General features: G+C 34.6%; 1 protein-coding gene across 1 annotated transcript in view; it reads right to left on the bottom strand.

Annotated features, from left to right (window-relative positions):
• The window catches only part of LOC121091414 (formin-like), a 147,895-nt gene that overhangs the window by 98,462 nt on the left and 26,010 nt on the right, over nt 1-23,423 (bottom strand). The window contains exon 4 of the mRNA XM_040601174.1: nt 890-1,650. Coding sequence (XP_040457108.1) covers nt 890-1,650 — 761 coding nt within the window. The remainder of the gene's footprint in view (nt 1-889; nt 1,651-23,423) is intronic.

Raw genomic sequence — 23,423 nt, 5'->3', positions numbered from 1 at the left:
CCATTCATACCTTAGTCTGCCTCAACTCAGGTGCTTGACCTGGCACTTGGCCTTGTTGAACTTCATGAGATTTGCACTCCACATGAGGGCCCACTCCTCAAGCCTGTCAGGGTTCCCTCTGGATGGCATATCCTCTCTCAAGTGCATTTAGCGGTTTATCCCAGCACTAAATCACAGTAAGATTAGTAATTTTAATTTTTTTTATATTTATTTTATTACACCATAGAGGTCTCTATCAGTACTGAAACTCCTCCATAACGGATGCTTCATGCTACAGGTTCCTAAGCTGCATATATTTTTATATATGCTTTACTTTTCCTGCTCTGACAGAATTATAGAGAGGTTAGGTTCCAGTTTAACTGTTTCTAGAGCTGGAATCATAGAGGATGACAGAACATAGTACTCTGAAGATGGTATCACCTGAAGTGACGGGAAAGCAAAAATGAAACTCTACATTCTCACCTGAACAAATTTTAACAATTCAATTCTAATTGAGATTTTTTTAAAATAAATCTTTCTAATCTCTTGGCTACCTTTTTACTCTTTAGGGCTACACCTAGGAACCATCATGTTGCTATAGTTGTCTATGGAGTACTTGGATTTTTGGGAAAAAAACAACAAAATTTCTTTTTGTTATAATGCAAAATAATTTTCATTTATAATGCATATAGTTGTAATTTATATTTAATATTTTAAAATAATTTCTTATGATCTTTTTTAGATTTTTTTAGATTTTTTTTCTTAAAACTTGTAAATTCCATGCATCTACACTCATTTTGTTATACATTCCTAGACCATTAACTTTTTGTTATTAAGTCTTAAATAGTATACGTACCCATGTATCACGGTCTATGAATAACAACACTAAGTTCAATTAAATGTATTTTACCTGCTACCTTGTAATTGTATCCGTGTCCAATACAAAGGCTTCATAGGACGACTAGGTTCAATGGCAGGTTTTCGAGGACCTTGGTTTGAAGATAAAGTGCTATTAAAAAAGAACCCAGGCCCAGGAGGTGGAGGGGGTGGAGGTAACCCAGGTCCAGGCAGTGGAGGAGGAACAGGAGGTCCCAACCCTGGAAGCGGCGGTGGTGGTGGTAGCGCTTGAAAATTCCTACAGCCTTCAGAAAGTGGAGGTGGCAATGGTGGACCAGATCCAAACTGAGGTGTCAGTGAGGTCAGACCCATTGGCAAAGGTGGTGGTGGAGGAACTACACCCGGTAGTGAAGATTCAGGAAGGGGAGGAGGAGGAGGTGGTGGTGGCGGAGGCAGCATTTGTTTTGGTGGACAACATAAGACACTTTCTGAAGACTGCACATTGTAATTGTCCTTATTTTCACTTTGGGCAGAAATACTATGTGACAAAGAAGAAATATTAAGCTTTTTGGGTATTATTTGGTTATTTTTGACAGCTCTGTTTTCTTCTTCACTAGGCTTTATGAAAGTTTCTCTGTCAGTCTGTATACATACATTTCGGTATGTCTTTGGTGGGTTATCTTCAGTAGAAACACCAATATCCTTTGCTTTTTCATTTCTCCTGTTTAATTTATTATCAAGTTCATTCTTCAGATGTGCAATGGTTTCCTCAAGCTGAGCAGTTGATACAGCATGTTCTCCACGAATATGGAATACCCTGAGTTCAAACTGAGACTGCAGAACAACAACAAAAAATCCCTTAGTGCAAATATTTTCTGAAGAGTTTATTTTCACATGTTTTAACTTTAAACAAGGACAGAAATACTTCACTTTCCCAGTTCTAAATGGCTTTATTGTAAGTTATTATGTAACTGGACAATTACTAATCTTTAAAGTCATGTAAGCAGCATGTGTTTCAAGAAAACATATTTCATGAGTAAATATACAGAACATCAATTTAGCACATTCTAATTTGTACCTTGTCTTTAAGCAGACTTACTGTTTTTTAAATGCTGAACACAATAATTAATAGTTCATTATAGAAAAAAGGTACCTCTTTGGAATGGCGTTGTACTTAATGACATGATTTTACTGACTATTCCATTTCATAAATATGCCATGTATATAGCTAATACGTTAGGAACTAAAATATAGATTAAACACAACAGTAGCTGAGATTCCTCCCAGCTAAAACATTAAATAGACAAATTAAAAGACTTTATCAATCTATTAAAAGTGTTGTCATCAATTAAATTCACAGAGGTACACATAAATTCTTCTTCAAATTTATCTTTACTATTAGATAAGACATTTCTACCAGATCTATTTTAAACTACGATTCAGGAAAATAAATCTTAGAACAAAGATAATCAAAAGGCTTTAACTGAGGTGGAAGAAAATAACAATCTCTCAAGAATATATGTAATTATGGAAAAAACCCCAACATTTTTCTTACCATATATCAGAGACATAAAAAACATTTGACACTGAAATATCTCCTTTAAATAATCCAGTCCAATACTGCTATTCCAGATGATTCAAGTCCCTACAAGCTATTTTCTGTCACGCCATGATCCTATCAGGCAGCTGACCAGTGTTACCTTGTTTCTTTGCAAGGCAATGCTTCCTGAAAGAGCATTTTCCATGATTCTTTCAGGATCTCTGTATGAAGGAAAGCCAACATTTCAACAGAAGCAGCTAATGAGCTGTGATTTTCCCAAATTCCTGCAAGCACAGCAATTTACACTTAAAATATTCCCACACAGTGCTGGTACACAGTGTTGGTCAGAAGTGGCAACATAGCACACCCTACCTATCATTACAACTTGAGTATTAGGTCAGAGTTAATAGCTTACGGCATTAATTAATATGCATCCAAGTCATGCATGTGTAGCTTAGTATGGCAAATACAGTAGTGTAATATACTGTAATTTTATATTGTGCAAAGAAGCTTGAATAGATATGAAAACAATACACGTTATTCCTTACAGCAGTATGATCAGCTTGCGTTCTAATCAATTTGTTAAGATAAAGTCCAAAGTAAACAATCTGAAAATACTGCACACAAAATGCTCCTTTTCTTAACTTGCAAGTGAAGGTGGGAAATCAAGTTTAAAGCCTTGCAAAGATAAACAAACTGAGATTTGAACGGGAAACCACCCAATTTCTATTAGTTTTATAGAAGAACTAGGACTAATACATACAACAAATAGAAGATTTTTACTTAGAGATTTTTATTTTCCTACTGTTACTCTATCAAAGTTTGTTGTTGCTCAGACTAATTATTAGTTCAGTTCAACTATCACAAGATTTTCTGCCATCTGAATTGCTCCAGAGCAACCACCTTTCTTTTTAAACTCTGCATACTAATCCATAAATGAAGTAATGAAGTAAGTTTGCCTTAGGGAATTTAGCTATTTTGTTTATCATAGTATTTTGCCCCTACTGGACATCAAAAACTCCCTGATAGAACAATTTACTTTGAATGTTAAAGATTTTCCCAGCAGTAAATCTGAAGTCACCTTAAAAACACACTGTAAACCAAGCACAGTATTTAACAGAACTACTTATTACATTTAACTGGGCATGAAAGCAAGTGTGTTAGCACCATGTACCTTTTCAACTACAGATCTTCAGTCCTTAATTTACAATATAAAAATTGGTGGTTTAAACTCAAGATTATATTTGAGGTGATTGTTTTGTTCTTTGTTTTCTTTTTTACTTTTTCACATTTTCAAAATTATTTTCTGTTAATAAAAATAATAAAATTTTGAATATAAACAAGAATTAAAGTTAAAATTACTAAGCACACAAAAGGAAAGCAGGCTTAGCAAAACTGACACATTGGGAATAACCTGTGTTGAACATGTCATCAATGGCAAAGACCATCTTTAATTGGATAAGATGCAATCTTATCCCACTGACTGCAATACAAAAGAGCAGTAAGTAATAAAACAAGTTTTTTAATCACTTTACATCTCAAGTTAAAACACTGTTTTCAACTAAATGGGAACCAAATCTTTTTTTAGTACAGTATGTATCTCTCTAAGCTTACAGTTTTATTTTCAGGCATCTGTCAACACTGATCTAAAATATTTATGATGGCTAGCTAAATTCAGATCTACAGGGATTTGAACAGATACTGTTCAAATTATTCAGTTGGATAGCTAGAGTTCAAATTATTCAGTATGTCAGTATGTTGTTACTGAACCATGTCAGCAATTATTACTATCAATATTGGCAATATACTGAGTCTGTTTTCATGGCACATCATGCACCAGGCTCCTAGAGTCTCTGGGAACTGCTGTTAAGATGAACAATGACCAAAGGCCATCATCGGAATATAATAGTTTGGTCAGACCTATTTTATGCAAAATGAGACAAAAAATTTCAGCATGATACAAGATGTCCGAGGCAGGGAATGTGTGGGAAGGATGCTGGAGGGACAGAAGATACGGAAAGAAGGCTGGAAACTAAAGCTTAGAAAGCCACCTTATGCAGCGTGAATTAACATGATTTATTCCTGAAGAAGGTTAGATGACTTAGAAACTTATTAGAGTAAAATGTCTGTATGAATTTCTGTGTAAAAGGAAAGCAATACATTATGAATAACAATTTGGGAGATGTTCATCAGCATGTTTTAGCTATAACAATATATAATAAATATATTATATGATTATATAACTATATTTATATATCTATATAAGCTTTTTTTCCACTTGAAAAATGCATTTGCAACTCTGCTGACTTGTTTAGAAGCCTGGTTGCCTGTTTCTCAACAACATATAAGAAATCGGGATTGCATATGTAGATTTAACACCCAACAAACTAGCACAAGGAACACATTTTTCTGCTCCCTTTACCTTTTCGCGTTCTTGCAGCATTAATCCACTCTTTCAGGAATTAAGCCCTCAGGCCTTGGCATGTAGGGGATTTCTGGCTTCTCACTACAGCAATGGCTCTTGCCAGTCAGTGAGTGACATTATCCAGTTTTTGTTACCTATTCTTCCCCCCTGCCCCTCCCCCCCTCAAAAAAAACCCCAAAACCCACCAAAAAACCCAACAAACACATGGATACTTGTGGCTGCCTAGGTTTCCATGAAAGTAGGGGTATATTTTCCCCAGATTACTTTTACAAATGCCAGATTAGAGACAAGTACACTTCAATAAAACCTTATTGCTATTTCCTCTTCATATTGCCAGCTCAAAAGAAAATGTAAGTATATAAATAAATGTACTCTAAAAGCCTTAATATCTAAAATATCTAAAAGCCTGAAATCAGATTTCAATCATAAATTAGAAAGCATATCCTCAGTATCTTAAGCCTAATCCACACAGCAATATGCTACTGAAAAATTGCCTTAGCTTGGTACAGTCTTTCTTGCATTCAATGTCAATATTAAATATTCAAACAATGCTGTGCTAGTATGCTGGAGAGCCTGTTAAGAATTCAGAAATTCAGAATCCTTAATAGCTTTATCAGATAAGGAAGCGGTCTGAAAATACATGCTACAATTCAAAAAAGAGAACCACTGAATGGACCCATCAGCAGTACAGCAACTCTAGGGGAAAAGGACCTGTGAAGGACATAGATCACAAACTGATCGCAAGTCAACAACTCTGTATTACAATATATAAATAGAAACGTCACATGCAAAAAAGATCCAGCTAAAAAAAGCCATCTGTACATTCAGTTTAAGAAAAATGCCACCCCTGTGTTCATGATCACTGCTATTGAAACCTGGGGCAGCTCATTTGATATTAATTTTCTAGGTTCAATCTGCACTGCCTTTTATCTCCACCTCACCTTTACTGGATAATGCCTCCCCCTTGATTCCTTAGTTTCTTTCCGTTTCTGAAGAATACTTCTACTGTACCCTTAAATTTGCTTTGGAAGATGTAATTCAGCTTGAGTGTTGCCAACTGTCTTTTTAAGCCTATGCTTTTCTGACTTCTAAAACTAGCCTTCCTGGCTGATGTACCTGTTCTTCCATTCTCCTATAGGCTCTCTGCTTCCACATAATATCCATTTTGAGGAGGCTGAAGAGATGGTTTGGTCTATCCCTCTCCTTGAGAAGTCTTTTTTTGCTTCCAAAAGTATTTTTTTTCAGAGTTTCTGCACCTCTGATTCTGACTAGATAAGGTCCATGCCTATTTGCAATTGAAGCTCACCAGTACAGCTGTAAACAGAAAATAGTTTCTTTAATTTCTCAGTGTTTGTCTGATACCTGCCACTGGAATGGGCTGAGTCCTTGAACAGGACATATTCCTTGAGCAAAATCACCTCACAGGAGCAAATGATCCCAGCTCATTCTCAGTTCCCTTAAACACAAATATTTATATATAAGCTTAGAAGACCTGTACTACCTGCTTTGTAAGAACACTGAAACACTACTCTTACTGGGTGAAATAAAAAATACAAGAAAGAAAGAAAGAAAGAAAAAGAAAGAAAGAAAAAGAAAGAAAAAGAAAGAAAGAAAAAGAAAGAAAGAAAGAAAAAGAAAGAAAGAAAGAAAAAGAAAGAAAGAAAAAGAAAGAAAGAAAGAAAAAGAAAGAAAGAAAGAAAAAGAAAGAAAGAAAGAAAAAGAAAGAAAGAAAGAAAAAGAAAGAAAGAAAGAAAAAGAAAGAAAGAAAGAAAGAAAGAACACCCCTGTTACTAAAATGCATGATATTGCCACGATACAAAGATGACTATGCAAATATCCCAAATACTGATGCACAGTAACCTGGAAAACCAGAAGCTTTTGGTATGGCTTTCCAAAGTCTTCCTCTTTTTCCCCCTTACACCCAGCCCTCTGCCATATGACTACAGTCACTGCCTTTTTGTGCCTGCTAGGTGACTTGACACAACACAGAGAAAAAAAGGCAAGATATATTTTCTGAAATAATGCAGACAGCTCAGCCTTGGTCCCGTGGCACTCAGGAACATAGGAAGCATATGGTCAAATGAAGAAAAAGCCCCAAAATTGAATCAGGGTACCACACTTCCATTAACCGCCACAGTCTCAGATGGTAAAACATGTAATTAATCAGAAAAGAAAAAGACTAATTCCTCTCGTTCAGAATGTAACCTAAAGGTTGTCTAAATGTCTTTGAAAAAACAACGTGGATGGACACAGACACATCTCAATACCAACGCGGCAGCTTTCCCCTCTGCTCTGAGAGGATTACAGTCTCATTTAATACAGTCAATTACAGTCTGTATAGTCAATGAAATGCAATGAACAAGTATAGTTGTTGTGTTACTGATTTATATAATTTGATTTTATAGGGACAAAGACTTTCTAACCATCACTTCGAATTTCTCTGATATGAAATTTCTAGAACAATTTGTATGTATGAATATGAGGAAATCATAAATCTCTACAGCAATCTACCTGCAAAAATTAGTTGTTAGCTTCTTATTAGTCAAGACTTATTTGCACTATAAATGTTTTAAAAACTTCTGAGAACTGTGAGACATAAAAAAAGTTCTCTAAAACACTCTAAAGCAAGAAATATGCAGAACTTTTGCTTTGAAACTAGCAAGTTAATGCTTCACTGTTAATGCAAAAATATTTTTTCACTAGGGTTTACAGTGCAATTCAACTCTGAAAAGCAACTGTGTAAAAATGGCACGTCTTTAATGAACAAAGCTCTTCTATGTATGTCAGAGACAGACCTCTTCTTTAACTGAGAAACACACACTTTTAATAGTTTTTAGTCTAATTAGCCTAGAAAAACAACATAGTAGAAAGTGAGCTCCATTTTATTCCTTTCTCTAACTTTATACACTGATTGTTACATCTAATTAGTTACTTATGCCAAGCCATGAAAATTAAAAAAAAAAAGTGAACAAAGGCGACACGAAGTATCTAAGGAGTTCAAAAGAAAAGGAGAAAGGAAAAAAAAAAATTAAACAAATTATAGATGTTACAGCTTTTTTTTTTTTTTTCTCCACTGTAACAGTATTCTGGCCATCAAAGTCCTGTGCATAGAAAAGAGAGGAAACCTAAATTTTTCACAGCTTCTAACTTCTTGGTTTTGTTCATTCTAAGTAATTTCATCTTCAGTTTTTGGAAGAGCTCACTTTTTATTCTTGTATTGTGTTGACAAGAAAAAAAAAGAAGTCCTTTTTTGTTAAACCTCCGTCTTTGAAAAAACATACATTTGTTTTAAATTTTAACAACAAATGAGATTTGAGAAAGGATTTCTCAATGAAAAAAGTATTAAGCCTGTGCCAGTTTGAATAAAAATGAGAGCTCCTCTCTAACATATATAGTCAGTTGCATAGGCTACACCACCATTTTCAAGAGCACAAAGTAAGAATTATTCTTACACCTCATAGTAAAAAAGTAAGCTAAATGATTGACCATTATAAAACATTCCCAGAACTCTAAACATTTGCATAGGCTATGTATACAGGGCCCAATTATGTTTCTAATCTAACAATATTAAATACATAGTTTTATAGAGTAAATGTAGCAGAAATATTTAGGAGGAAATCTGACAATAGGGGGTATACAGGTCATTGTTTTTCTATCTATTTTTGGATATTTAGTTATTTAACAATTAGTAGCACAGCACATCATTAAAACATATCCAGTTACGCTGCAACATACAGTTGTTTTTTTTTTTTCTAAATATCACATGCATGGTTAGTTGCATATAGGACCACAGACGGCTTAAAATTCACATAACATTTTAAGCACTAATTCACTTCAAGTTTGATAATTAAAATATTTACTGTGAAAATATATATCATGTATGATGTGTTAGGAGATACAACTTCTGATTTAACAACACCTACAATTAACTTGTAAGGATTGATTTGTGATTCTTTGAACAATTATCATTTCTACAAGGACATATATAAAAAGGTCCTCAATCTCAGGTTACTACACTTAAGTAAAAGCTACAAATAGGAACAAAGCACGTAGCTAGTTGATTACACATTAAAAAAAAAAAAGATATTATTCTTCCAATAGCTAAGTTGCACTGTAATTAAATTGAATTTTGAGATGTGAAATATCATGAAACATCCAAAAACCAAAGCAGATCTTTAAGAGCTTTACTATTTCAAATAGAGTAGTAAAACCCTTTACTTATGAAAATGAAACCTAGATGATCAAGTTGTATATCCTATATGAAGGCTCTTAATATTTAAGTATTTTAGTATATCAGTTACACATTTAGAATGGCTCAGAATGCATCTTCCATAACTTCTTCCTTACTTACTTAGTATTTTATCGCCATATGTAACAGATGGATTACTATATTTAAACAATGCATACTCACACAACAAATGAGGTTGTTAAAAGCTCTGTTTCATTATAAAAAGCGTATTTCTGTGAGCTTAAGGGAGTTGTTACAGAAAGTATAACAGAATACAGAAAGCTTGACACAGTTAACATGTCTAGCCTTTATAAGACTTGTATTTATACTGTCTGAAGGTCTGACTAATGTAAAAAAGAACGGTCAGTACAACTTCACAAATTGTGTGTATTACCTAACAGAAAGTAAAAAGCAATGACATTAACCTGGAATTTTGAATTGACTCATTAATTTATCCTTCCTATGCCACCAATCTAGATGAGTACAAATAAAATAGATGGTAAAGAATTTTTACTACTACTTCCTTCTCTTTTTCCTTGTCCTGTCTGGATGAAACACAATCTAACCAAGATCAGCTTCAAAAAAACAAGGAGGTAAACAAACAGCTGAACAAATACATGAGAAAGTAATACAGGCAATGCAAGTAGGTATTTAAAGGCAACCTAAGGAAAAATATTTTGAGAAATTAATTATGTTTTGAACTCCATCTGTTGTTATTTCTGGTAGTTTATTATTCTTTGTTAGAAATACTTCAAAACAAACAATCTGCACTTCTCAGAATACAGAAAATCAATGAGAAACTGAAGGTATTAACATAATATCTACTCTCTCTACTGCAGAAACATTCAAATCAAGCATGCCATTTTTATAGTATTTAAATTAACATATTCTTACATTTTCTTGTATGCTTGTGTTTCTAATAGCCTTCCAATTCATTGTCCCAGTTTCAGTCAGAACTATTCTTGATGTAGCCAGTAACATGTTCTTCATGACACTTCAGAATTAGTTTGCATTTATAGCACATTTTGAATCTTTATTTTCTATAGATTTAGTTATGCATACAAAATTAAGGAACATTTATTAACATCTATACTTACTCTTCGCTCTCCTCCCTCTATATAGTATGTCAGCTGTATTACTCCTTTGCTTTCCTCCCTGAACTAATTTCCTAGCAATTCCCACTGCTGGTTTTCTCTGTTTTTCCTATTTCACCTTCTATGCATATTCAACTGTATACTACATCGGAAATGTGTCACTGAAATTACTGTAATCATTATAGACTTATTGTCACCCTTCACTTTTATTATATCACTGTAAAAAGATTCTTATAAGTTAAATTTCATTCTTCAGCAATTTGATTCCTTATAGATGCTTTCTGTCTTCTCTTCCTCCCCTTTACCATTTTCCAGGACCCAGAATCACTGACAGCCAGGCTACCACCCTTCCAATTGCAAAGCCTGTGTGCCTGTTTCCAACAACAAATGTCCAGCAAAAGACACGCATGCTTTTGACCAGTGCGTTTGTGCACACTGAGTCTAGTGGCTCTACAAAGACAATAAATAAGAAATAGTTGGTTTTTTTAAAAAAATATATACATACTATAAGTTTTAAAAATAGACATACTGTAAGTAAAAAAAAAAAAGAAGAAAAAAAAAGAAAAATCCTGAACTGGAACTTACTAAGTCTGCTGACAATGGAATATAGTGGGAGTGGGAAGCTTTCACTGACTCTGTAAGTCTAAGGTAACAAACACACCTCCATTTTTGTCACTGTAGAAAGGGTATGAACAGCCATGCAAAACAGATCTACACACAAGGACCCTGTAGCTGTTTGCTGACCAGGACCACATATTTCAAGGGACTATTTCATACAAGGTACAAACCACCCCTGGCATTATGGACTGCATGCAGTCCTGGTTTCTTCTACACTTCATCGTTTCCTCTTCCAGCTGTTTGTGGACCTTTCATTCTGTCTTAATATTTTGTTCTCTTTTCCATGCTCTTCACAGAGTGATTTCCAGGTTGCCTTAAAGTCTGCTTTCCTCATCCCAATTGCCTTGTGTCTGCTCTGTAAATGTTTCTGTAAAATTACATTCATCTAGGTTTTGTTTTCTGCACATATACATATGCTCCCCTCAGCCCTTTCCCTGTTAATAACTACCATCCAACCATTTTACAGTACACAAATTAACTTGCTTGGAGAATTTTGTTATACAAGACATAGCTCACAACAGCTCATCTCCAGTCCTTGCTTTTCTATGTGAAACTTTACTCAGATGAACCTTCTTATTAAGGGTAAATCCCTCGCCCTTCTCCATAACTTCTAATCAAACACCCAGACAGAACCCTTGATGTGTGTCCTTGAAATTTTTTGGTAATCATCAAAATCCTGCAAACGTTATGAATTCACTATATAGAAAAACATCCCTGATAATGTTCATTGTACTCCACAGCATACTCCACATTTATGGATCCTATTATGTCAACTTTAGCACCTGGGAAGCTATGTACTCTACTGTGGCATCTCTGTGCCCACAGAGAAATCCCACTGGAATCTAAATCCTTCTTGAATCTGATACATATGAGGAGCAGAAAACTATTCATGCCTTGGATTCATGAACTTCCTGCCACAGGCGCATTTGTTAAACAATGTCATCCCTTGAGATAAATGATAGCACCTCTAAAAAACTGGACTAAATATCACTTAATAATGCCAACTGTCAATAACGTGCTTAAAGGGGTAAATTTCAGGTTATTAGCAGAGAAATATTAACAGTAGATAATTTAGCATTTTATGAAATTTTATATGTTTTATAACATAAAATTAATGTTACTAGATGTAATACTAAAGTTTCTGTTCATTTGAATGTTTGTTTTTAAAAAGAATAAAACCATAAAAATATTCAAATGACCAAACCCAATATAAGTCTGCATGTATCTCAGGTAGCAGTGAGAAGGAATACCACACCCACTAGAATTCTGCAAATTAATTGTGTACAGCAGCTACAAGAGGCCATGTAACATCCAATACATGTAATGCCATGCAGAAAGGGAGTCATTCTTGCAGGAAGTGACCATATGTTGATTTTTCCTAAATATGTTGGCTTATGCTAGGAAAGATGAATCTTACATATTTTCTAAAAAAGGGGTAGCCAGCTAAATTGAGACCGACCTTTAAATTTCAAGGAAAACTGGTATTTTCTTTGATGATTTCATTGGTAATATCTCTACATAATGTTAAACTCTTAAAGATTTAAATTCTACAGAATGGAATGACGCAATTCAGCATGCAACACATTAATAAATGTAAATGATACATTGCACGCAACTTCTCTGAGACCAAGGTAATTAAAGAATGAAACCACACTTACATGTTAAAATTTCATTTCAAAGTTTCATTGCACTAAGACCATGGACAATTAACATGCAGATACCAACAGCCCTTCCTAACACAAAAAACATGGTTACTTCCCTATTTGTTACTCACTTGCAGCTACTACCTTAGTTTTAGGACAGCCTAGGTTACTACATCTGTATTGATACAAAAAATACGAATAACTATGCTTTGCGGTAGTGTTCAAAAGATTATATCCAAGGAGAAAAAAATATTATTGCTATTCAAATATTTTAAAATACAATAGATAAAAATATAGACCTGTATTCAAAAATCTATTTTAGTTAATCACTTGTTTTGATGACAATTTACTTTAAAGAAGTTTTTCTCATTTGCCAGGGAAATTACACGAATCATTACTTTTACTGATACATATAATGATTTGGCATGTAAAATGCGAAAATAGTGCAAAAAATGGTTGAAAACCAGTTGGAAGGTGAAGTTTCAGTGACAAAAACTACAGAGGCAGTATGGATCCAATAAGAAAACTGATTGTAGTAGAGAGCAAGTTGTCTCTGATCTTGGGAGAATGTTTTTGGACACCTAACAGCTTTTTTATTACTGTGGCTGATTAAAATGAAAAGCCTTACTACTAAAATGTTCTTTTTGATGAGTTTTTTTGCCATGAACTATAGACCTTGCAGTCCAGTGGGATACAAATCCTTTGATCCTGTGCAGTCACATAAATTCAAAGTCGTAAAACAACATTGAATTTGATTTTATTAGTGTGGCTGATGTTGCCAGAATTGTAATGCAACCTTGTTTTTCTTCTCTTTTCTTCCTTTTCTTTTGGGGAGGGGGTGGAGAGGAAAGGAGCGTTTACTGTCAACATTGCTTCACAGTATAAAGAACTAATTTCTTTGGCAACCAGACTCCAAGATTAAGCCATTATAACAGAGCTTTGTAACTACATAGGAAAGTAATGATATATATCACATTCCAATCACAACCAACGATCTGGTTGAAGAAAAAGTCAAAGCAAAAAGCAGTGTAAGTATAGCACATAGAAAACAGTAACCAAGGATAAAATTAGAGATCTATAGAAGGATAATGGGCAGTAACGAATACTACTTTTCAAAAGGAAATATTCAACCAAATAGTGCTATGAGTTTGCTATGACAAAAAAAATAAAGTAACTACACTTTCAGAAATTGAAGATGTTCATTGTGTATTAATATATTTTTTTGTCTAGAAATTCTAAGAATATCTACACTGAGGAGGTGACTAGCCTCTCCACCAATATATAGAGAGTTCACATGTGCAATGAAAACAACTAGAAGACTTTGAGGTGTAACAAGCCATTGAGTTCCTAGCTATGGAGGGAAATTAATTTTCTAGGGCCTTTTTGACACCAGATATCAAAGTAACACCAGAGGTTCAATTTTTCTTTCAGGAACTTAGTCACCTAAAAGAGTAATTTTCTGATGCTTACAATTAACACATTTCTCACATGTTAGAGGGACCTCAATAAGTCAAAACAAACGGATTGCTTGGTGAAACAGCCTACCTCTTTCTCTATAGCAAAGGAAATGAATGCAGAGGTTCATTTCACATTCAGCTTCACATTCAGAAAACAACAGTTTTCATTAAATTACACACTTTCTATAAGAAAAAAATATATCTCCTTTCCTCACAACTTCATTATAGAAAAGATCTTTTCATGTTGACAGTACAATACTCGCCTCAATTACAATGATTAAAGAGGAAATTCAAGCCGCAGATAACCTTGTCAAGACAAAAGTATATGAGATCCTACACACTCAAGGTTAATCTTTCATGACTTCTATCTTAGTTTAACTATGAAGCTTCCAATTCTGCAGATACTATCATAAACTTTAGCGGTAAAACCAGAAGATGGTCTTTAAATATTCACCAATTATGTAACATTTACAAGAAAACCCAACAGTGTGTTTGAAATTGGTCTTTTTTAACACTGGAGAGATGTTTACGCTACACTTAGCGGATAAAGGTGCCAGTACTCTTAGCTAAGATACAGCTTATGTACCTCTGAGATTCTACCTGGATAAGCAGAAGTATAACATCAGTTACAACAGTTACTCTGTAAATGTGTAAAAGGCATATCTACTTTGAAGTAATGTATCCTACATGCTAATTATGCATCATCACATTATTCTAGATGTTCCCATTACGGACAAGCGTGGTTGCCAGAGCAACCTTCATTTCCTCCCTCTCCTTCAATGTTTCCATGTAGCACAGCTATGCAGAAACTTCTTCTCTGACAGAGCCAGTATCTCATTCAGTGAACACGATGGGAGTTATTCCAGACAATAATTGAAAACTGTATTATCAAAAAGCTGCAAGCTTTTAAGACTTCTGCATTATGTGTGCTGCAGTTGAAAAGTATATAACGAACAAAGAATGGAACCTCACGAAGAGGCACAACAGTATTACAGTACAGGCATGATAATGTTGACCTGGAAAAGCAGATTCTATACTCGCTCAAACTGAAAGTCCCTGCAAGATGAGCCACAAGTCACTTGGGTCAGTGTTTCTCAGGTGGTACCCAATGATACAACTTATTTTCTATGCAACTATCTTGAGATTCTGGGATCCAATGTATAGTTGCAAGGTAAGTTAAAATTGAACTGTAATGTGTCTCTGTGCATAAAATACAAATAACAATACATGTCTATCTGAATACATATTGTGAAATGCAACTTATAAGCATGAAACATCCTGAAAATCAAAACTTGTAACACCAGAAAGTCCATAATGAAACTATATTTAGATCACATTTTGATTAACAAACAAGGGAGGGTATTATGCACAGACCAACAAAAATAAAATCAAACATTGAATAGACTGCATTCATTCTAGGATACATATTCCGGGAGAAACTGTCCACTTACAAGCAAAGGCTTTATCGTAACGCCCAGATCCAATTCTCTTATCTATCACCTACGATTTTCTGTCTTAACTTCCAGGCAGCCTCTTTACCCTTCCAGCTTGTCAGTCTCATCCTAGCATCTCTAGTCACCATTTTCTGCCTAAAGCTCCACCTCTCACATCTCCGTATATGTTTCCAGATCTTTCACGTTGCCTCATCATCAAAACAGGTGTCAGGAGACAGACTCCTAGCTTTCAGTTTCAGAGCATCCTTGGAAGGGTGATCCCCACCTAACCAACAGTAACTTGAGGCACCCATCAATCAGTGTAACTTAGTTTTGCCACAGTGTTATAACAACTTTGGTGGCTTCGTTATCTTTGGCAGCTTTGTGGAAAAGGCATATTAAAAATTTGGTGAGCACCAGAAGATACAATAAGCACAATGGACATTGGATTTGCAAAGTCAGAAGCTGCTAAAATCTGACGTCTTTACTAAATGTGAGAAAGAATTATTTTTTTTTCAAAAGTTTTAACAGGTTTTCACTTTAGCAGCAAAATGCCCATCCTTGCCAAATTTGACCCTGTTCTAAAACCCAGGAATATTAGAGCCAGAATTTTTAAACAACATAAAATTACATATTTCATTCAGAGAAATGGCTTACAATTATTCAATTCAAACAAAATCTGGTGTAGTAAATTTCAAAAAGCAGGTGATTTCGACAATGAGGCATGGGGTACATGTTTTCAAAATCAAAATGGTAAGATAACATTGTTACTACTTAATTTTTAGTGGGTTTTACACTCCTATGATCACATTTCACTTCATTTCTCTTGTTGACAATTGTTTCCTATGTTACAGGGGTCTTCCAAATCTGTCAAAATAAAACGTCATCACGTTCACAGTATGTGTTCTACTTTATTCTCCTGAGTCTGTGGTAACTTCTTAAATAAACAGGAGAATTCTTGGATCAACATGTGGAATTAACAGCATTCTGCAGCCGACATGAAGTTTAAACAATCCAAGTTCTTACAGTGAAATTGTATCGATGAAAATAATAGAGTGGCAATATAAGACATAGCAAGTTGCAGTGAAAAAACCAACACAATAAAAGAATTCTTCCTGGATATTCAAGCTATCTGATAAGAAAACGATCGCAACATAAACATATGATTAAAGGAACATAAGGATGCAAAACACCCATTGCATCAAAAATATGGAAAATATGAAGTCAATGGAGGAGAAGAAGGGGGGGGAGATTTTGTTCAATGTAAGTATCAGAGCATAGCAGAGATACTTAAAATTTCATCAAGATTTTTATTATAGAGTTGCATTATACAGTGCAAGTTTTTAAAACTTCATTAAGCACTGAACTGGGGAATATCTACATATACCATGGAGAACTGTTCCAAGCTTCTGTTCTTGAATGAAGATGCAATTGTCAACAAGTAGTTCCAAAGAGATTCAAGTACTTCTTGCTAGCTTTTTTGTGTGCTTCTACGCACCCTGTAGGAAGTTATTGTTTTATTTCTCGTGTCCTTTGCTATCATTCCCCAGTCTGCTATGCCACCTTCTCTAGCACTGGCCATGCAAATTTTTCAGTACAGGGTGATTTTCTCCTGCTGGGATTTTTCTATTTCAGGACATACATACTTAGAAGAAAATCTTGCTCCTGTTGTCTGGGAATCTTAGGAGACTGAAATTGATAGTTTAATACTATTTTCATAGGATTTCAGTCTCTTTCTCATAGTATCTATGCTTTTCGCAATCTTTATATTTTCACTGTCTTGCACTGCAGAGACGTTCCATGCTGAACAGGGAGAACTCCTTCATAGGACAGAGTATCCAAGAAGAAGATTTATAAAGACACACAGTACACACACAGTGGTGAAACCATAAATTCAGCAGCTCAGCACAAAAGAGTGAAACATTTCAAGTTAGGCAAGAGTTGTATCAATAATTAACCACAAGCTGGGAGACCTTCATCAGTAACACCACATGGAAATGCTGAAAAACCCGAACAGCTCATTAGGAAAGATTGACTAATAAACCCTTGCTGACCTTGGCTGCTCCTTTGAGCTGCAATTCCACTTCCCCAGACAAAAGCATACATGACATAGATTTTCTTCTATTTGTGTAAGCTGGGACGTGAAAATCCAGTGAGGAACACCAAAGCAGCTAGCCACCTTACAGATGCATTTCATCTTGTAAAGGTTAAAAACAATCTCAGCATCCTGAAGACAAATTTTATTACCAGAAGTCTGCATATTATCCAGTTGTTAAGTACTATGGCATATCAAAGCTTTCAACACTATTTGTCATTAGCTCCCGTATTTTAATAGATTTCAAAACGTTGAGACTTCTGACAAATTGTGAAATCCCTATCCTATGCAAAAATTCACATATGCACACACAAAACTGAAGGAAAACAAAAATTAAAATTTCTTTTTTCCAGAATGGAATGATAAAGATCCCTACCTAAAAGCAGACAGGTCAATTAAATCTGTTACACAAAACTCCACTTTGTTGTAGCAGACTATCTATAAAAGAGGAGATTTAGACAAATTGAAATATTTTAAAATGTTTTGATTTGGTGTTAAAGCATATAATTTCTAATGTTCTTTCTGAAGCTGAAATGAATTTCACTTTTACACATAAATAAAAGGCATTTTGAATTGTTAAAACAGAAATGAAATCTCCCACTTCTATAAAAGAGGTTTTTTGATAAGTATTCTGGCATACAGCAGCTTTCAACACTATCCACCACTGCCTCTCACAGTCAAATTACAAATTTCAAAATGCAGCTCAGATAAGCCATACCTTTTGTTATCCACATTATAATTAAAGAGCAATGGATGCATTCATAAATGGAAGCACACTGACCATGATGGAAAATGAATGGAAGGAAAGTGAAAAGGCAAAGGTCCAGGGAAGGACTTGTGAAGCACAAGAGATGTAAACACAGATTTGTAAAAGAATGAAAAGGTCATCACATAGGTAAAGTTTTATTACTTCAGTCAGTAACTCAGAAAATTTTGATATGCCTTTCTGGTCTCAGTACAAAATAAAAATGAATCATTTTGAAATTATCAGACAATTCTGACTTTCCCTTTCATGTTCTTTTTTCTCCCACATCTTTCAACCTTTTTCTGTGGCACTTTGGGGCACTGGTCTTTAATCTCAGTTTATGATATAAAATTGTTTTGAAAGTTAAGCAAGTTCTTCTGTCAAAAGGAAATTACTTTCTACCCACTTCTACATTTCAGGTCTTGAAACCTTCACGAAAATGCAAAAGTGCAAACGTTACTAAGGAGACCACAAAGGTCACTATGAACACCCCATGATACATTCTTCTCTAAATGAGGCCAGCCTGTTCTTTAATAATATCATGGGCAGTCATACAAACTGCATTACCACTTATAATTTCTTAAGTTTCAATAATATGTTCATAACTGTGTTAGATGCAACTGCAGGTAATTCCTTCTAAAATTTGCAATTAAATACTTTGAGAGATGTAGAAATATTATTTTATCATATAATAATCATTGTGTCATTTACAACCGATCCATAGTTTATATTTTATTGTTACAAAAATCTGTTATTATTTTTTACAGAGTATATTATATAATGTGCATCATATAATATATATTAATATGATTAGAAAAACCTGTGATTAATGGTTAAAGACATTATTATTCTCAATTTGGGAAAAGATGTAGTGAGTTGGTGGAAGCCTAATAACCCATATTAGAGAGAAAGATCCATGCATAGGGTAGAGTCATTGAACAGCTTAGGACTTTGATTCCATCTTCCAAAAGCAGTATTAAACTTCCACATAACTGAAGATGTAGGAATATTTGGTACCCTTGTGTTAAAGGAAAGAAGGAGAAATTAGGGTAAAAGCTTAACTTTTTTACTCATTTTGTCAAACGAACTTACAGAAAAAAGAAGAAAAAAAAAAAGTATATTGCACCCCTGTGCAGCTGTGTGTTGGATTAGCCATTAAGCACTGCAATCAGAATATTCCCTTCAAGTTAATTCCTTCCTTTTGGAAGTCACTAGTCTATTTACAATATTTTGATTCAATGTTAAGTCGTTGTCATCTACTTGGTTATTAGATACTGTAGACTTGGTTATATAGGGAAAATACTACTACTACTATGGTGATGGCAGCAACTACTTATCTATTGAGCAACTTCAATTCTACTCCCACGATGTGCAAGCTAATTTCTGACCTAAAACTAAGACTATGCCAAATCCACAAAGAGTAGGCAGGATGTCACCACCACACACATTCTCACAGTTCAGAGGGAACTATGAAATTTGCACCCACACCGAGAAGCTGTGACAGGCCTTGGGAACTTATTCTGAAAGACCTCGCTGACATCTAGTGGTAGGAGCAGGGAAAGCAAAAAATTCAACGGAGAATAGAAACAAGTTTAATGTCTTAAAAATATGTAATTCGATTGTTGGTAAATAATAGGTGCAAAATTCAAGAAATGCTTTGAACGCAGCAACTAGTAAATGTACCCTAAAGGTGAATGGGTAAAAAAAAAAAGTATTTCTCTACTATATTATCCTTTCTAAAGATTATATTCATGTGGATGGTTCAGTTGAATTATGTACGTTAATGAGCACATTAAGAGATGTTATGAGTTATTCTAATGGTTATGCAATATAATATGGTACAGATTTATCAATAGTTGGTGTAATAGATGTTGTAATCTTAATTAATATGCATGCTACATGACTGGAATTAATTTCAAGTGACATCAAAAAACAGAACAAAGCTTCAAGTTACTGTGATAGCATAAAGCTGGCAATAGCAAAACACAAAATACCAGCATTTACCCTCCCTACGCAGTGACTGCTTTACATCCTTCAAGACTGCTACATCTGCTGCAACTTCAACTGTTCGCTGCTGAATCAGCACCAACCCTTTTAAACTGGTGTTAAGGGTAAAGCTCTGGTGGTACTCAGGGTATTCCATATGAAGTTTATAGAAAATGAACACAGTAATAACAAATCTTAAAGAATAAAAATCCATTAGGAATTTCATTCACATAGTCAAGGAAAAAAATAACTTCCAAAAGTAAAAGTACACAAGTATAGGACACTTTCTGTTGCTAAAGAGTAAAAAATCTCTCACTTATAAGCCATGATATACCAGTTTCAAAGGACAGACTGTGAATAACTTACTTTATTTCACCTTCAGAGAACAGTTTAATAATTTTTTGAGAACTTTCCCCTACGCATACCTTTAAGGGCTCCCTAAGATTTTTCTAGGCATCTTAGGAATAACAAAAAGGATCTCCTAATCTTTTACAGAGAAGATATGATGATCAACCTTCTCCATAAATATAAGATATGGGATTTGGATCAGTTTGAAAAAGAGCTGGTTCAGAGAAATTTCTGTCTGTAGGTGCCTTCAGTGCATAGTACAAAATCACATTTAACCCAAGCATTTCCAATAGTCAAGATACCTACCACCATATTTTTCTGTTATATCCTTAAAGAATAAAATGCAAGAAGTTATTACATTGTATCATGACACAATTTTACTTCTCTGTATTTTCCAATATGGAATTTTATAACAAAGTTCCATACATACAGCAGTATGTAGAAATTAATTCTTTTTACATCTTAAAATATATCTTTCCCTTTCTTCAAATACTGAAAAGCCACAAGAAAGATAGAAAGCATATGAAGTTTGGCCTTCTCTAATGCATTCCATTTAGATGCTCTTTATATTCCATATAGATGATCTTTAAGGTCCCTTCTCTGAAACCATTCTATGATTTTATGATTCTATGATATAGAAATTTTCACATGGCATTCTACACATTCCAGAGAAATAAAAAGCTCCAAAACAACTGTACAAACAAAAAGCATTCATCTATGATGGGTCACATTCTAGTACAAGGAACTAATCGCCAAGGACATGCAGAAAAAGAATGGGAACACTACTCAGATGGTGTAGCATTCAGAAGTCACGGAAGTATGTGATACTATAATTTATTCATCAGTACTGTATACCGTAACCTGTGTGCAGACTCTGTTTCAGGAAACCCTTAAAACACTAATTGCTGAGAATGGTACACTAAGGCAACATTTCTCAGTAATTTAGTCACTATGCATCTTTTATGAACCTGATACTTCGGGCTGAGGTCCAAAAATCAAGGAGCACACTGTTAAGGAAGGGGCACAGAGGCAGTGGTAGTAGAAGCAACAAGAAAGAGATAATGAAGACACTCAGACTTGCAAAAAAAAAAAAACCAAACCAAAACCCAGATCAGAACAAAAAGCACCACACAGGAAGAAGGCATCGCTCTTACACTCTATTTACGTGTTTTCTAAGCACCCACTGCTGGTCACTGCTGCAGACAGGATACTTGTTTCAACTGGCCTTTGGTATAGTAAGTTTTTATGTCCTTCAGTATCATAAAATGAAAAATCACATTATATCTCAGGAATCATCAGTCTTACAAATGGAACTGCAAGGTCTCCAGTGACTTAACTCCAAAATGGAAAGCCAAAAATCTTGTGTGAATTATGCCTTGCATACAATAAACACAGATGTTATTTTTCTGAATCACCGTGATGCAGACATTACACTTCACTGCCATTACCTGAAAGGCCTACAAAATATTCATATCACCTTTTGTGGTTTGCCTTTGGAACTACAGGGTGTAAGATAAAACAGTAACAAACATGAAAATAATCACCAAATGCATGCAATATAAGAAAACATGATCTTTAGGACATTGCTGCTAAGAGTGCAAAAGTCTTCTACTAATCACGGACAACAAATATTTGCATTTTAGCTCATTCTCATTATATTTACATACATATATAAAATGGTGAGATTTTATGATGCTGAAAGTTACATCACAATGTCACTTTTCTGGAAATAAACCAATTCACAATTTCCTTACAACTAAACAAGACAACATACAAACACAACTAATCATTAAGAAGTGATGATATTTGAGGAAAACCCAAATAACCCATACAAAAGCACTAAGCTGATTTAAAACAGAATGTTTCTATTATTCAAAGTTATGAGCAGCAAATAAATTAATCTCAGATGTACTCTTATGGGAAAAAAATGTGCAAGACGAACATTCTTTTAATGAAAAATTAGATCGGAGAGATGCGTGATTTTTCATGGATGCTTGCCAGTACCTGTGTGTCCTCTGCCTCTACTGTTTCCAGGGTTGCTAGAGATGCACACACACATTGTTCTCTCTCACTGAGACTACGTATTCTCTGAAATACCCTCTCAATATTAATAGATCCCCCTTGCATCCACCTGCTGTTCTTGTGTGGGAGAGTTATGCTATTCTTCGTAAGAGTAATGTACATTACTGTTGTATTTAGTGCTAGCTTGCATTTCCCTGTGCTGAATTTTAAGAGATGCTGCACACACCAGACACTCTGCCCATCCTGTCCATTCCACAAGCTACTAACATCATTCCAACCCATCTACTCAAAGACCTCGCTAAGTTTTTTCAAATACATAGGTTTTATGTCCATTATGTCCATGCATTTGTGCAGACACAAAGACAAAAATACTCTTGTGTAATACAAATACTGTACTTGTACTAGTCTGATGATTGCTGTACGTGATCTGCCTAATCACATGGTCAATGTATTAATATACTGGATTATCAGAATCCCTTTGTTAGTAGATTTGTTTTTTCCATTCTATTTGCTTTAATGATGACAAAGAAAATACGGAACATTTTGTACTTGATGACTTTTATACTAAAGACTTAGCATACGGATCTGTATTACAACACAGTGCAGCTATGGTTAAGAATGTATCACAATTGGTGAGAAAATGAAGATGCTGTTAATTTTCCTTAAACTAGGACTGCTCAACAAATTAAAAGTTATGCTACCATTTAAGTTCCTGCTTTTATGATAAAAACACTTCCTTGTAATATTCCACTGTGCTTAGCAGTCAATCATGCCAAGGGAAAGTGAGTTCTAATATTAAACTTTGTTATTTCTGATTTTGATGATTAGACGGTTGGTCAAGTTTACACTTACAAAACCAGACATCAATAAAGAGTGTTCAATATAAAATTTCACTCACACAAATGGAATTTCCACACTTATTTTTCCATTTAAAATTACAGAAAACTTCTGTAAAAAGCTACAGAAAAGCTAT

The sequence above is a fragment of the Falco naumanni genome, chromosome 7, assembly GCF_017639655.2.
Source record: "Falco naumanni isolate bFalNau1 chromosome 7, bFalNau1.pat, whole genome shotgun sequence".
NCBI classification, from domain to species: domain Eukaryota; kingdom Metazoa; phylum Chordata; class Aves; order Falconiformes; family Falconidae; genus Falco; species Falco naumanni.
This window is presented reverse-complemented; position numbering and strand designations above follow the sequence as displayed.